This window comes from Canis lupus, chromosome 6, assembly GCF_011100685.1.
Source record: "Canis lupus familiaris isolate Mischka breed German Shepherd chromosome 6, alternate assembly UU_Cfam_GSD_1.0, whole genome shotgun sequence".
NCBI classification, from domain to species: Eukaryota; Metazoa; Chordata; class Mammalia; order Carnivora; family Canidae; genus Canis; species Canis lupus.
The window spans coordinates 17,045,715-17,060,693 of record NC_049227.1 but is presented as its reverse complement, the minus strand read 5'-3'; the positions used below and the strand labels follow the sequence as shown (position 1 = coordinate 17,060,693).

Genomic DNA, 14,979 nt, shown 5'->3' with positions numbered 1-14,979 from the left:
GGATTTGACATGGTCTTTGTCCTCACTGCCGTCTTTGCAGGTCAACAACCTGGGACAGAGGGACCTGCCTATCAGCATCAATTTCTCTGTGCCTGTGGAGCTGAATGGGATGCCTGTGTGGACGAACTTAGAGGTCTTCCACCCCCAGGTACTCCACTGACTGTGTGCAGCCAAGCCCTTTACCTCATGAATCCCTGATGGCCCCATTGAAATGTTTGCTTTCTGTGTCTTCCTAGAACCCATCCATTCAGTGCTCTTTAGAGAGAACAGTGCACACAGAGTCTGACTTCCTGACCCACATTCAGAAGAATTCTGTGGTGGTAAGAAGGGCTCTGGGTCAGTTCCACTTCAAGTCACACATCAGAGGAATTTAATTCAAAAAAATCTGTATTATATTCAGATGCCTATCTGCTGAACAGCCTTCTTGAATTCAAGTGTGGCTGCTCTTCTCATCACTCAGTGATGTCTTCTACCTTTAAAACTATCTTTCTCTAGCCTGATGTTACTTCTCTGTCCCTAGAACTGCTCCATTGCTGACTGCATGAGGTTCCACTGTGATTTCCCCTCCTTTGGCATCCAGGAGGAACTTGACTTCATTCTGAAGGGCAACCTCAGCTTTGGTTGGGTCAGCCAGGTATGTAGGCCCAACAGCAGAGTCTCTCCCCAGGACCAGATGTGTCTGTGCCCACTCTCAAACCAGGACTTTAATTGAACTCTGGACCTTTTCCCAGAGCTACATCCCCAGTTCCGTCCCTCTGTTTTGCAGACATTGCAGAAGAAGGTATTGGTCGTGAGTGTGGCTGAAATCACATTCAACAGATCTGTGTATTCCCAGATTCCAGGACAAGAGGCATTCTTGACAGCTCAGGTAGTGACTATGTGGTAGGCAGCAGCCAGGCTGGTAAGAGGGTTCCTAATGCTAAATCTGTGGTGCTGTGTGGGAGGCTCAGAAGCCTGGAGGGAGAAAGGATGAAGGTCCATCAGCAGGAGAGTTTTCCCAAGCCTTTGAGTGTTTCTGTATCTCACACTTTGGAGAAAGGGAAGGAGGGGAGGGAGTTAAAGGTTGGAGAACCTAAGAAGAGTCTGGGACAGCAAGAATTCTAAAACTTTCTGATGAGATCACCTCCACTCCAGGTGGAGACGGTACTGGAGAAGTATGAGGTCTACAACCCCATCCCCATTATTGTCGGAAGCTCTGTGGGAGGACTGCTGCTGTTGGCTCTCATCACAGCCATCCTGTACAAGGTGAATGTTTTCATCCTGCTTTTGACACCACAGCAATTTGATACCACTATTCTTTCTATAGTGTAAAAAAGAGCTCAACTTGGATATAGGTGCTAAATCTCTGCGTATAAGAGGTCCCCTTCCACCTATGACATCACTGGTCCCCCATTGTCCCCTGCGTCCATGCCTTCTTCTATGTCTAATTCTCCTGCATCCTTTAATTGCTGTCCCTGTTTTTTCCACCCTCTTCTTCCTGTCTTCTATATTCTTGTTTTCCTCAGGACATGTTTCCCTTCACAGCAGATTGTAACATAAAAGCAGTGGCCTGGATTTGGTGTTGATATCACCGCTGATTTTTCCCATGAGTCTAGGCAGTGCCTAGTCCATGCTGAGTGTTGATTTCTCATTCTGAAGGTGATTCCCCCTAGCTCACACATCATTTTAAGGTCTAAATGACACAGTGTGTCTAAAGATTCTAGTGTAGTGCCTGAACATAGTAGGAGTTCTAGAAATGGTGATCCTTCTCCATCCCCAGCCTTCTCTTTTCCTTCTTCTTCTTTTTTTTAAAAAAGATGTTATTTATTTATTTGAGAGAGACAAATAGTGATAGCGACTGAGAGCACAAGCACGGGAAATGGCAGAGGGTGAGGGAGAAGCAGACCCCTCACTGAACAAGGAGCCCCATGCAGGGCTTGATCCCAGGACTCTGAGATCATGACCTGAGCTGAAGGCAGACACTTGACAGACTGAACCACTCAGGGCCCCACTTTTCCTTCTTCCACTGGGCTTCCTAATTCTCTTTTCCTTCCTCCCCACAGGCTGGCTTCTTCAAACGTCAGTATAAGGAAATGATGGCAGAAGCAAACGGACAGATTGCCCCAGAAAATGGGACATCAGATCCTCAAGTTGCCCAATAAGCATCTACCCCCTATTGTCCATTGGACCTGTTATCCTCTGAGAGGTTTCCTGGCCCTCTTACTCCCATCTAAGTCAGGCCTGCAGGGGGAGAAATGTTCCATGTGAGGGAGGCTAGGGTCAGGCTGCTTTCTCTCTCTGGAAGGAAGCAATGTGTTCACACAAAGTGCCTTGCCTGGGAAGGGCCATTTGTCTTGTCAAGGCTGCAACTTGAAACCCCAGAATGAGATCCTCACTATGACCCTTGGTGGACTTAGTTTGGATTTCTAGCTACAAATACATGAATAGGGGCACATGGGTGGCACAGTTGGTTAGGCATCTGACTCTTGGTTTCAGCTGAGGGTCATGGGATTGAGCCCCATGTTGGGCTCTGTGCTGGGCTTGGAATCTGCATGGGATTCTCTCTCCCTCTCTCTCTGTCCCTCCCTGCTTGCCTACTCACTCTCTAAAATAAATAAATAAAATCTTAAAAAAAAAAGAAAGAAATGAACAATAGCCTCAGGCTCTAGACTCGCTTCCTTCACTAGCCACCGATGATCTTTCTAAAATGTAGTACTAAACGAGCCACAATCCTCATCTATTTTTGGTGTTTGCCTATAATTTGTAGGATAACATCTGAACTTTCCAGCTTGATGTTAGGAATCCAGTTCCATTTCCAGAAAGTGGCCTTCAATGCACACACATGTATCTCCCTGTCTCTCTCATTCCTGGTAAAATACTAGCAGTATCAGCTCTTTGTCTCAAGAATCTCAGTCCAGATTTTCCAGACTGAACTGGGAATAAAATGTCTACAGATTGGAATTTGTAAACTTAGATTTCTGCCTTTGTCAGCATTGCTGGTTAGGAGGGATGAATAGAACCCCAGCAGGGGTATTGCCCCAATGTCACTTTGGCTCATCTAGCTCTAGCATCTCTCAGAGATCAAAAGGCCCAAGACACTTCCATTTTTTGAGGTTGCAAATACAGTAAATGAAACATGATTATCAAAAGTGTTTGTTTTAAATGTTTGTATTAACAAATTGCACAAAACCAATGTGTATGTACCTTTAGTGGGGAATATATGAAAGGTCTAATGTTAAGGCCTTTTAGGGATGTGAGTCCTGTACAATGATGCTCATGGTGTCCTAATCATGGTGGATGCTGGCTAGCCCTGAAGCCTGGAGCCATGACTAGAAAGTTAAATGGAGGGGAGGTTAACATCCTTATATTGGGGTAATCTGACTTCTTAATCTACTCACCGGATTCTCAAGCTGTCACTGATGGGAAGCTGATGGGGATGTGGAGGTGGGCAAGAAGAAGGGGCTCAGCTGGAAGGTTACTAGAGTGAACCAGTACACAGGTGTTTCTTACAAATCCTAGGATGTAGTGAAGGTGACATTGTTTGCATATGGTTAGTGATGGAGGGCACTTTGAAGTCCTATATCAGAGATCTGCTGCCCCCAATAAGGTCATTCTTATTATTATGTCACCTATCTTAGCATAAGGCTCAAAGTGATGGTTGGCCCTGAGCTGGGAGTCAACACATAGCAGGGTATTACCTGCCCTGGAGTGATCTCATTTCTGCTGCTACCTTCAAGGTATTTGGGTCATGTGGATGTTCTAATTAGAAGTACAGAAAGGGGAGGCAGTTGATTATGTGATTTTAGGGGAAGCTGGAAAATGACCCTTCAATCCCACCCAAAAGTTTCTCCTCCATTCACCATCATAGGGTTCAAAACCCCCTTGGAGTTTCCAGAAGGACCAAATATGCAATAGCCTTGAGTAGGGCTTCAGATTAGACGTTATGAGAATCTAGGTTTATATTGTTTCTTAAAATGTGTTCCATGAATCACTGGTGGTCTCCTAAATGCTAAGTTTTAGAGAAGAAAACAGCAAGAAAGTTTTAAACCTATATATCTCACACATTTGAAATGGTAACTTTCATAGAAATCCTGCTCCATCCTTAGTGTTGTATTCCTTAAGGTTGTCCATGGACTCCAAGGGCTACAGCAGTGGGCTCTTGTGTAAAATGAAAGCAACAAGTTTATTTTCACTTATTTTTTCCTTTGCATATTATTGCTTGCATTCATTTTATTTGCATTTTTCAGAGTTGCTACTATGTTGTATTACATACCTAAATCACAAAAATGGATCAATGGCTCAAAATGTTTTGATTGAAGCATAAAAATTGCAATTAAAAAGGTAAACTGTTATAAGTTAGAAAAATGTCATCAAAATCAATATTGAATGAGATTCCAGTGCACAATTAGTGTAAGGATGGATAAATTCTGGGATGAGTGAATCTGATCCAAAATAGCAGGTGGGGAATGGGGTGACCAGGTGATGGGCACTGAGGGGGGCACTTGACGGGATGAGCACTGGGTATTATTCTGTAAGTTGGCAAATTGAACTCCAATGAAAAAATACAAAAAGAAAAAATCTGATCCAAAATATAAAATATATCTAGAAAATATCATACCATTGAAATTGGATCTTATTTGGTCAGATATCTGTTTTCTAAGGCTGTCATCCATTATGAAACTTTATCACATAATGGCTTGAAGCTATCAAAGATTTTGTGTCATTTTGAAACACGGCATAATGACCTCTCAGATAAGGCAACAAGAATTTCTTAGAACGACTGTAACATATTGCTTTCCCATCCCAAATAAATTCATTTTATCATTAAATACAGAGAAGACAACAAGACTAGAGTGGCATAAATCAAAGTTACTCTTATAGCAAAAGTATGTGCGAGTCATATAATTTCCAAGAAGCTTATAAAACCATCATTGAGGTTAATGTCTATACTGGAAGGTTGCTTTTGGCTGCGGGTAACAGGGGACAATCAAAATGCATAAAGTCATATAAAAAGCCTTTACACAAGATGTACAGATATAGTCGTTGGTTAATTCAGACTCTGAACAATAACATTAAGATGCAGCCATCTTTGTGATGCTTTTGTCTTAGACTGTCCTCTCATCACTGCAAGATGGCTGCCAAAGCTCTAGGCATTTTATCCTCAGACAATAGTGCCCAAAGGCAAAAAGAGCACTGTGTTGGAGGAGGTCACTGAGAGGACATGACCATTGGTTGACCCGGGCAACTAGAGGCTCCTCACCCCACCCCTGTTCTCGGAATATATACTCTGCCCACCATTCCCATAATGAGAGCCTTTTTCAAGGACACAGCCTTGAGAGAGCTATATATTATTCAGTGTTTCTGGATGGCACGTATGCCTGAACCTAGTTAAGGCTTCTATATAACCTTAAGATTCTGGATGGCAGTTGTAAAGATCTACTTTTCTTGTAGCTGCCTAAGACAAGCTTCATATGTAATTTCCCTTGCTTATTAACCCAGCTACCAACCAGTCTGGAGTGGTCTGCCTTTTTTTATAGTCTCTGGCTTCTGTATGGAGGTCCATTTCAAATTTCACCCTGGGAATTCCTGAGGTTGCAAACCAACAATGTGCTAGTCAGCCAGGAAACTGAAGAAATGGGTTTTAGGAGTTGGGTATGACCTTTATGTGGAGAAGGGTGACCCATATGTAGGATGCTTGTGGACCACTGCATGAATACAGGATGTCCCCTAAATGGTGACCAGTCTGATGCTCTTGTTTGAGGAAATGCACAGAGTGCACTGAAGCAGAAAAGGGAAACACATGGCTGTGTATTGGGATGGCTTCTATTGTGGGCTGGGTATTAGTGCCCAACTAGAGGCTGAAACTTGCATTATAAGTTGGGAAGAACAACTGAGGTTAGAGAAAGATGGACAGATGCCCACTACTCTGCTGGCCTCAGGGGCTGACAGACAAGGTGGGAGAATAGGATAATTAGTTGGAGATCCTAGCATGCTACTTTGCAAAGCTAGGAAAGGACAAGCTGGTATGCTCATGACAAATCCTGATTGGGATGCTAAGAGGTGGAATATCCGAGAAAGTGAGGAATGTGAGGAGCACAATGTTGTGGTGGTTGACAGTGAAATGATGAAACACTTTATGCTGTTTGACCCTTAATATGAGGGAAAGCAAAAACACAACAACAGCAATACCAGCCATTGGGGGAGCCTCCAGTTCAGAAAACATTCAAAATATACTCCCTCTGAGCTTATTGATATAGCTTCCAAGACCAGCAAAAGGCCAGGGACAGTATCCTAGCATGGCTAGTGTGGCTATGGGATATGGTGGGTGATGACATTTCTCTGACATTTCTACCTGAGCAGGTAGGAGGAAGAGAAAATGAGCAACATCAACACACACCCAGCCCTTCAGCAGTTCTTGCCTGATATACACGGGGTTAGAATTATTCATGCCCTTATAAATTGGATTATTCTAGCCTGCAGGGAGACATGGCTCAATGAAGGGGATGTCCCTCAGCATGCAGGACCCTATAAATCTATAGGTCTATGGAGGAGTTACAACAAAATCTTAGGGAGTTAGGAATGAGACAGGCTGTTTAGGCCTCTGTCTTTGAAAGCCCTAATTGTGTGACATTCACTGCAGGAATAAAAGCCAAGCTAGTCAGTCCACCCTAAGCACCTAGTATGGGACACTGATATCCATGCTGAGCCTCATCATAAGACAAGATATTTTGACAATGTTGGGCAATCTATTGCTGATCTGGGGGAAACTCACAAGCTCTGGCAACCGGTACAGACTATGGCAAAGATCTAAGACAGAGAGGGAACTTAAAAAAACAGAAAAACTGTTCCAGTATAACCACAAACCTCTGATAAAAATAACCCAGAAGCAATCGTGGCTTGGCCTCACTGCAGCTAGACTCCACCTGAAAAGAAAGACTGGCTACCTCATACTGTACCTTAAAACCTGAACACCAGTTCAGACCAGCCCCACGTGCTGCTACCACCCTTGATGCCCTACCTGCTCCAGTAGAGGCCTCAGGAATACTATCCTATTTAGGGTGAGTCCCTCCTATTCTCTAGGTATAGATGCAGATCAAGACCCCCTGCAGGTAAGAGCCATTGGAAGCAATTGGAGATCTCATGTTGAGTTTACAATAGTTCCCCAGAAATAAACAAAAAATGATGGCTCTACTCTACTCAAGTTGAATGTTAAAAAAGATTTTTTTAAAAGATTCATTCATTTGGGGAATATAAATAATAGTGAAAGGGAATAGAAGGGAAGGGAAAAGAAATGGGTAGGAAATATCAGAAAGGGAGACAGAACATGAAGACTCCTAACTCTGGGAAATGAACTAGGGGTGGTGGAAGGGGAGGAGGGTGGGGAGTGGGGGTGAATGGGTGATGGGCACTGAGGGGGACACTTGACGGGATGAGCACTGGGTGTTATTCTGTATGTTGGCAAATTGAACACCAATAAAAAATAAATTTATTATTTAAAAAAATAAATAAATAAAAAGATTTTGTATATTCATGAGAGAGAGAGAGAGAGAGAGAGAGAGAGAGAGAAAGGCAGAGACATAGGCAGAGGGAGAAGCAGGCTCCCTATGAGGAGTCTGATGCAGAACTTGATCCCAGGACCCTGGGATTATGACCTGAGCTAAAGGCAGATGCTCAACCACTGAACCACCAAAGTTCCCCAAGTTGAATGTATTTTGATACATGATAACCTTCAGGAGTTTTCTGTCCCCTCCCCTCAGCACTATTGATGGATACAGAGGACAGATCATCATAGTGGAAGGTCTCTTTGACTACAAATTGGACATTTTCACCCTCAAAAATATGAGGTTTTAAAGTCTCTTCAGTATCAGAAAGCATATTGGACATTAATATCTCATAAAGTCAAAGTGTGCAAACCTCTATCAATGAATTCTGCCTCAGGATTAGAATTATTAAACCAATGCTGACAGTAAACACCAATTGGGAGCCAGTGAGTTTATTTCTTCCTTAAAGGATAACCATTGATGAGTTCTGGGAAGATGGTGGCATATGAGGATCCTAAACTTACTTCATCCCATGGACACACCTAGATAATAGTCACTTCAAGGCAATCAAACCAGAAAATGACCCAAAGACTGGAAGAACAGACTTTCCACAGTTAATCATAGAGAGAAATCTATATCAAAGAGCATGGGAGGGGTGGAGACAGGGTCAGAGAACAAATTCCCAGTGAGACCAATTACAAATGGGAGGGATGTCACAAACACAGTAAAGAGAGAAGCAGACCATATACCAGGCATCTCAGGCACAGGGGACTTTCACTGGGAAGACAAGTCCCCACAACATTTGGCTTTGAAAACCAGTGGGGCTCAAGTTTGTAAGTTTCTTTCTTTCTTTCTTTCTTTCTTTCTTTCTTTCTTTCTTTCTTTCTTTCTTTCTTTCTTCTTTCTTCTTTCTTTCTTTTTGAAACAACCAGTGGGGCTTACTTCTGAGTACTTTAAAATCAGTGGATTTGGCTCTGGAGATCAGAGGGAAATAAGAACCAGAATGCCAGTCCTTAAAGAGACAATGTAACAACTCCACTGATATACAGTGTAGAAGCAGAAGTTTGAAAAGTACCTGGGGATACACGAAGGAGATTTATTTCCTAATCTCTGAATGTGTGCTGGAGGAGCAGGGATCTTTAGTAGACTTCTCCAAGAACAAAAAAGCTGCTGGTTACCATTTTTCTGCCTGCCTCTGAAGCCTAAATAGGCAGACACATGTGGGAATGAGCACAGACACTCTCCATTTACCTTGACAATACCATATGCCCTGCCCCCACATTCTTCTTTGGATCTGTCCCATTCAACCCACCCCAGTTGACAGGAGGTCCTTCAAAGTGGCTCCTGCTATGTCTCATTCCGCAATCAGTCATGTCAGGAACTGGTGGCCACTCTGAAGTGTCTCCTGGCTTGGGAAGAAGGAAAGATACCCACCTGCACCATTTCAACTGTAGCCCTAGCAGCTGAACATTGGAACTGGCAGTCCAGAGAGAGTGCCCTGATGATCAGTGCATCTGCAATATCAGCAGATGGACTGGTGGAAGGCATCTGATCTGACTACTAACCTTGTCTACCAATGAAAACCTCCAAGAGGGTAAGACAGGGAAAGAGCCCTACAGTTCAGGTCACTGCAGCCCCAGCAAATGGATTGTGGACAGGCATCTGATCTGACTGCTGATACTACCCAACTAAGTCTATGGCAACCCTAGACTAACTCTTTAATAGCACAGGGACCAAACTCAGTCCACAGCAGGCAAAGTGGGCCATTGCAGCCAAGTGGACTGAGGCATATGAGGCTCATCCACAACACTAGGAACACACAATCCACATAAGAGATACCTCTGAAGCTTGTGGATTTAATGAACAGGGCACCACAGGATCTCTTCTTCATAAGGTCACTACATTTAAGATCAGAAGATATAGCTGACTTTTTTTTAAAAAAAGATTTATTTATTTATTTATGATAGACAGGGGGAGAGGGGGGAGAGAGAGAGAGAGAGAGAGAGAGAGAGAGAGAGAGAGAGAGAGGAGGAGGGAGAAGCAGGCCCCATGCCGGGAACCTGAGTGGAACTCCATCCCGGGACTCCAGAATAGTGCCCTGGGCCAAAGGCAGGTGCTAAACCGCTGAGCCACCCAGGGACCCCTAACTGACTTTTCTAATGCATAGATAACAAACACAGAGAGTTAGACAAAATGAAGAGACAGAGGAATATGTCCCAAATGAAAGAACAAGATAAAACCACAGCAAAGGAGCTAAATGAAATGAAGGTAATCAATATATCCGAAAAAGAATTTAAAGTAATGGTCATAAAAATACTCACTGGAGAATATCAGTGAAGCCATTGATAGAGATAGAAAATATGAAAAAGAACTAATTAGAAATGAAGAAGTCAATAACTGAAACCAAACGTACACACTAGAGGGTTGAGAGACTGAGGTGTTAGAGTAGTAGGAGGCTTGCCTTCACCCCTCCAACACAGCTAGATAAATATTAAATCATTCTGAATACCAAGGAAATTGATCTGAGGATTAACAGAACAGACTGCACAAGTAGAGGGAGACTGGAGGCCACATTGTGGAAGGTAGGAGGTGCAGAGACATGGTTTTTGGGAGAAATGGATTGTAGGTACTGTGAAGGGGTTGGGTCTAGGTTGCAAAGAGAGATGAGAGAGACATAGATGGAGATAGAGATAGAGATAGATAGATAGATAGATAGATAGATAGATAGATAGATATCCCCAGAGGGGATTGCACAAGGAAAACACTTCCCCAAACCACTGACTAGAAAACTAGAGGGGCTGATTTTTGTGAATTTTTTTGACTAGTAGCACTCAAAGACTGGTTTAGAGGTTCATGGAGTGTCTGCTGTAGAGCACTGAGAACACTGCAATGTTCCTGTGGAAAAAAGATGCAAGTAAACCCAGCGGGAAGGCAGTACAATCTGAGGATGCCCTGAGATGCACTGGGAGAGAGAGTTCCCCTTTCTTGCAGCACATGTGAGAGAAATGGCATTGCTTTTTCAGGGACAAAGGAGATGGCAGGTGTCATTACCTTCTCCCAGCATAGTGTCTCCCAGTACTGAGGGCAGCTAACTCAGACACTGACTACTTAGTGTGTTGCTCCAAATTTCATGCTCCTGATCTTTGGTGTGACTGCCCTTCTGGGTCAAATATGCATTAATCCAATGTGGTGAGACCCTCCCCCAGGAGACCAGTGCAGGACCCTGTCATACCAGGTCCTTAAAGTTTGAAGTTAGAAAACTCAGCCAGCCTGGGTGGGATAAAGCCCAAAGTTCAGTGCACTTCTCCGGGCAGGCAAATGACTTGGACACAGACAGTGTGTAAGTAGTGATCTGAAAAATACCTAAGACATACAAAGGAAATTAATTCAGTCTTCTGGGAGGGCTTCCCTGACAGCAGCAAGCACAAACTCTTCTCTGGGGACAAAGGAGCTCACTGGCACTCTTTCCTCCCACCCCTCAGCATAATCTAATTTTGGTAATTAGCACAGTGCCAACATTGACTGCTTAAATTGCAACATCAGGGCAGCCTGGGTGGCTCAGCGGTTTAGCGCTGCCTTCAGCCCAGGGCCTGATCATGGAGCCCCGGGATCTCCTGGAGATCTCATGGAGCCCCAGGGAGAACCCTGCATGGAGCCTGCTTCTCCCTCTGCCTGTGTCTGTGCCTCTCTCTCTGTCTCTCTCTGTCTCTCTCTGTCTCATGAATAAATAAATAAAATCTTAAAAAATTGTTTACATCAATTCCCATCCCCCTGCACTCTGCTCTTAATGCTTTTCTTGGGCAAGTGTGCCTGAGAACAAGCACAGCAGGCCCCTCTGCCAGAAGACCAGCATAAACCTCTGCATGCACCATATTTCCTGACCATAAAGCTCTACAAACTTCAACTCTAGTGGAGATAGCATCAGGTCTCTTTTAACAAGAAGACCAAAGCACACTTACTTAAAACTCAGCATATTCTGACCAAGGTCCAAGTATTCCCTACTGCAGGCAATGATAACTTTGCAGAGGGCTGACCTGAGGGATACAGCAGCCAAAACACAGCAGAAGAGTGCACACATCATAGACCAGAGACAATTCTGAAGCTCCAGGTTCTGGACATTATATGACCTCTTCTTTATAAAGCCATTGCTCTCAGGAGCAGGAGATATAAAAGGCTTTCCTACCACAGAGAAGACAGAGATCTAGATAAAATGCCAAGACAGAGGAATTCATCCCAAAAGAAAGAACAAGTAAAAATCACAGCCAGGGATATAATCAAAAGATATAAGTAATATGTGTGATCCAGAATTTAAAGCAATAATCATAAGGATCTTGGCTAGTTTGAGAAAGCATAGAAGACATCAGTGAGTCCCTTACCACAGATATAAAGCAGCTTACAACCAATCAGGCTGAAAGGATAAATGCAATAATAGATTTGAAACTGACTGTATGGAGAGACCACAGGATGGGAGAAGCTGAGAAATGAATAAGAGATAAAATAGAATTATGGAAAATATAACGAAGCTGATCAAAAGAGGGAAAGAAAAATCCTGAATCACAAAAGTAGACTTAGAGAACTCAGTGACTCCATGAAGCAAAACATTCATATCATAGGACTCCCAAAAGAAGAAGAGAAAAAGGATAGAAGGTTTATTTTAGTAAATTATAGAAACTATCCCTAATCTGAGGAAGGAAACAAACTTCCAAATCGAGGAAGCACAGAGAACTCCCATCAAAATCAACAAAACCAGGCTAACACCAAGACATCGTAGATAAATTTGAAAATACAGAAATAATGAAAAAAAATTCTAAAAGTAGCAAGGCAAAAGTAGTCCTTTACTTACAAGGGAAGAGAAATAAGTTTAGGAGCAGATCTCTCCACAGAAACTTGGCAAGCCGGAGAGTGACATGACTTGGTGAATGGGGAAAATCTACAGCTAAGAATACTCTACCCAGGAAGGCTATCGTTCAGAATAGAAGGAGAAAAAGGGGTTTCCAGACAAAAACTAAAGGAGTTTGTGACCAATGAACCAGCCCTGCAAGAAATATTAAAGGGGACTATTTGAGTGGGCAAAAGACTAGAAAGGAACAGAGAAAAATCTATAGAAACAATGACAAAACAAGCAATAAAATGGCATTAAATTCATATTTAGCAATAATCACTGAACGCAAATGAACTAAATGCTCCAATAAAAAAACAAAGGGTGTCAGAATGGATAAAAAAACAAGACGCATGTATATGCTGCCTATAAGGGGCTCATTTTCAACCTAGAGACATCTGTAGATTGAAAGTGAGGGGATGGAGAACCATCTATCATGCTAATGGATATCAAAAGAAAGCCAGAGTAGCTATACTTATATCAGACAAACTAGATTTTATTTTATTTTTTTATTTTTATTTTTTTACAAACTAGATTTTAAACCAAAGACTGTAAGAAGTGATGAAGAAGGGCACTATATCATTATAAAGGAGTCTCCCCTACAAGAAGATCTAATAATTGCAAAAGTTTATGCCCCCAACTTTGGGGCACCCAAATATATAAAACAATAATGAACATAAAGAAATTCATTGATTATAATACAATAATAGTAGGGGACTTTAACACCCCACTCATAGCAATAGATCATCTAGGCAGGAGATCAATAAGGAAACAAACAAGGGCTTTGAATGACACACTGGACCAGAAGCACTTAACAGATATACTCAGAAAATTTCATCTTAAAGCAACAGAATACACGTTCTTCTCGGGTGCACATGGAACATTCTGCAGGATAGATCACATACTGGGTCACAAATCAGGCCTCAATAAGTATAAAAAGACTGAGATCATATCATCCGTGTTTTCCAATCACAATGCTATGAAACTTGAAGTCAACCACAAGAAAAAATTTGGAAAGACCAAAGCTACATGGATATCAAAGAACATTCTACTTAAGAATGAATGCATCAACAAAGAAATTAAAGAAGAAATAAAAAATGGAAACAAATGATAATGGAAACATGATAGTTCAAAACCTTTGGGTTATAGCAAAAGTGGTCTTAAGAGGGAAGTGTATAGCAAAATAGGCCTACCTCTGAAAGCAAGAAAATCTCAACTATGTAACTTAACCTTACATGTAAAGTAGCTAGAAAATGAACGACAAATTAAGGCTAAGGCCAACAGAAGAAGGGAAGTAATAAAGATTAGAGGAGAAATAAATGATATAGAAACAAAAAGACTCAGAAGAATAGATCAATGAAATTAGGAGTCGGTTCTTTGAAAAAAATTCATAAAATTAATAAACACCTCGCCAGACTTTTCAAGAAGAAAAAAGAAAGGACCCAAATAGGAAAATCATGAGTGTAAGAGGAGAGATCACAACCAACACTATGGAAATACATTTATCAGAGAATATTATAAAAATTACATGTCAACAAAATTGGGCAATATGGATGAAGTGGATAAATTCCCAGAAACATGTAAACTACTAACAGTGAAACAGAGAGAAATAGAAAATTTGAACAGACTCATAACCAGGAAAGAAATAGATTCAGTCTTCAAAAATATCCCCACAAACTAAAGTCCAGGGCCAGATGGCTTCCTACGGGAATTCTATCAAACATTTAAAGAAGAATTAATATCTGTTCTTCCCAAATTGTTCCAAAAAATAGAAAAGGGAGGAAAACTTCCAAAATCATTTTATGAGGCCAGCATTATCTTGATTCCAAAACCAGACAAAAGACCACACCAAAAAAAGAATTACCAAAAAGGGCCTGATGAACATGGATGCAAATATTATTCCATTTAACAAATGTTAAAATATTAAGTTATTAAATATTAAAATATCAAGGGTTGAATGTTAAATTCAAATATGTTAGAAGTTTCCTCCCCACCTCATCTGAGGCAATCACTGTTCTATTTCTACACTCAAAGATTAGCTTTGTCTATTTGTATGAAAGGAATCAAACACGCACCCTGCTGTCTGACCTCTTTTACTTATGGCGAGGTTGAGATTCACCCATGTTGTTACATATATCTGTAGTCTGTTCTCTTTTATTGCTGACTAGTCAGACCATTGTATGACTACTAAGCCCACTTACCTATTTTATTTTCCATTTTCCTCTTGATGGAGTCTGCTTTTTTAAACAACACCCTCACTCATGCTCCCCCTCAACTTTGCTATCTGAGGTGGAGGTCTGCCTCTCTCCAGGCTCACATCCATGCAGTAGGGCCTCTGCAGCCATCTGTTTCATCCCTTCCACTTACATGCAGCCCGGTTTCTGAGGGTGCAGAGGAGTCCCAGGTCATCCTGGATACCAACAGCGTCTCAAAGGCTGGGGGAAGGTGGTCTTCTGGGAAAGCCAGGTCCTGGAAAGGAAACCATATCTAGAGATGGTGGTTGTGGGAGAGTACAGAGGATTTTCCCTAAGAGTGTCTTTAACTGCCTGCCCCTGTCTGTTCTATGATTAACCAAAGACT

At 42.1% G+C, this 14,979-nt stretch overlaps 1 protein-coding gene across 1 annotated transcript in view; it reads left to right on the top strand.

Moving 5' to 3' along the window:
* ITGAX (integrin subunit alpha X) overlaps positions 1-3,128 on the top strand; it is a 28,823-nt gene extending 25,695 nt beyond the window's left edge. The window contains exons 25-30 of the mRNA XM_038539733.1: positions 41-148; positions 237-320; positions 521-634; positions 767-868; positions 1,135-1,245; positions 2,043-3,128. Of these exons, the coding sequence (XP_038395661.1) occupies positions 41-148; positions 237-320; positions 521-634; positions 767-868; positions 1,135-1,245; positions 2,043-2,141 (618 nt within the window). The 3' untranslated portion in view covers positions 2,142-3,128. The remainder of the gene's footprint in view (positions 1-40; positions 149-236; positions 321-520; positions 635-766; positions 869-1,134; positions 1,246-2,042) is intronic.
* Positions 3,129-14,979: the final 11,851 nt, after the last annotated feature.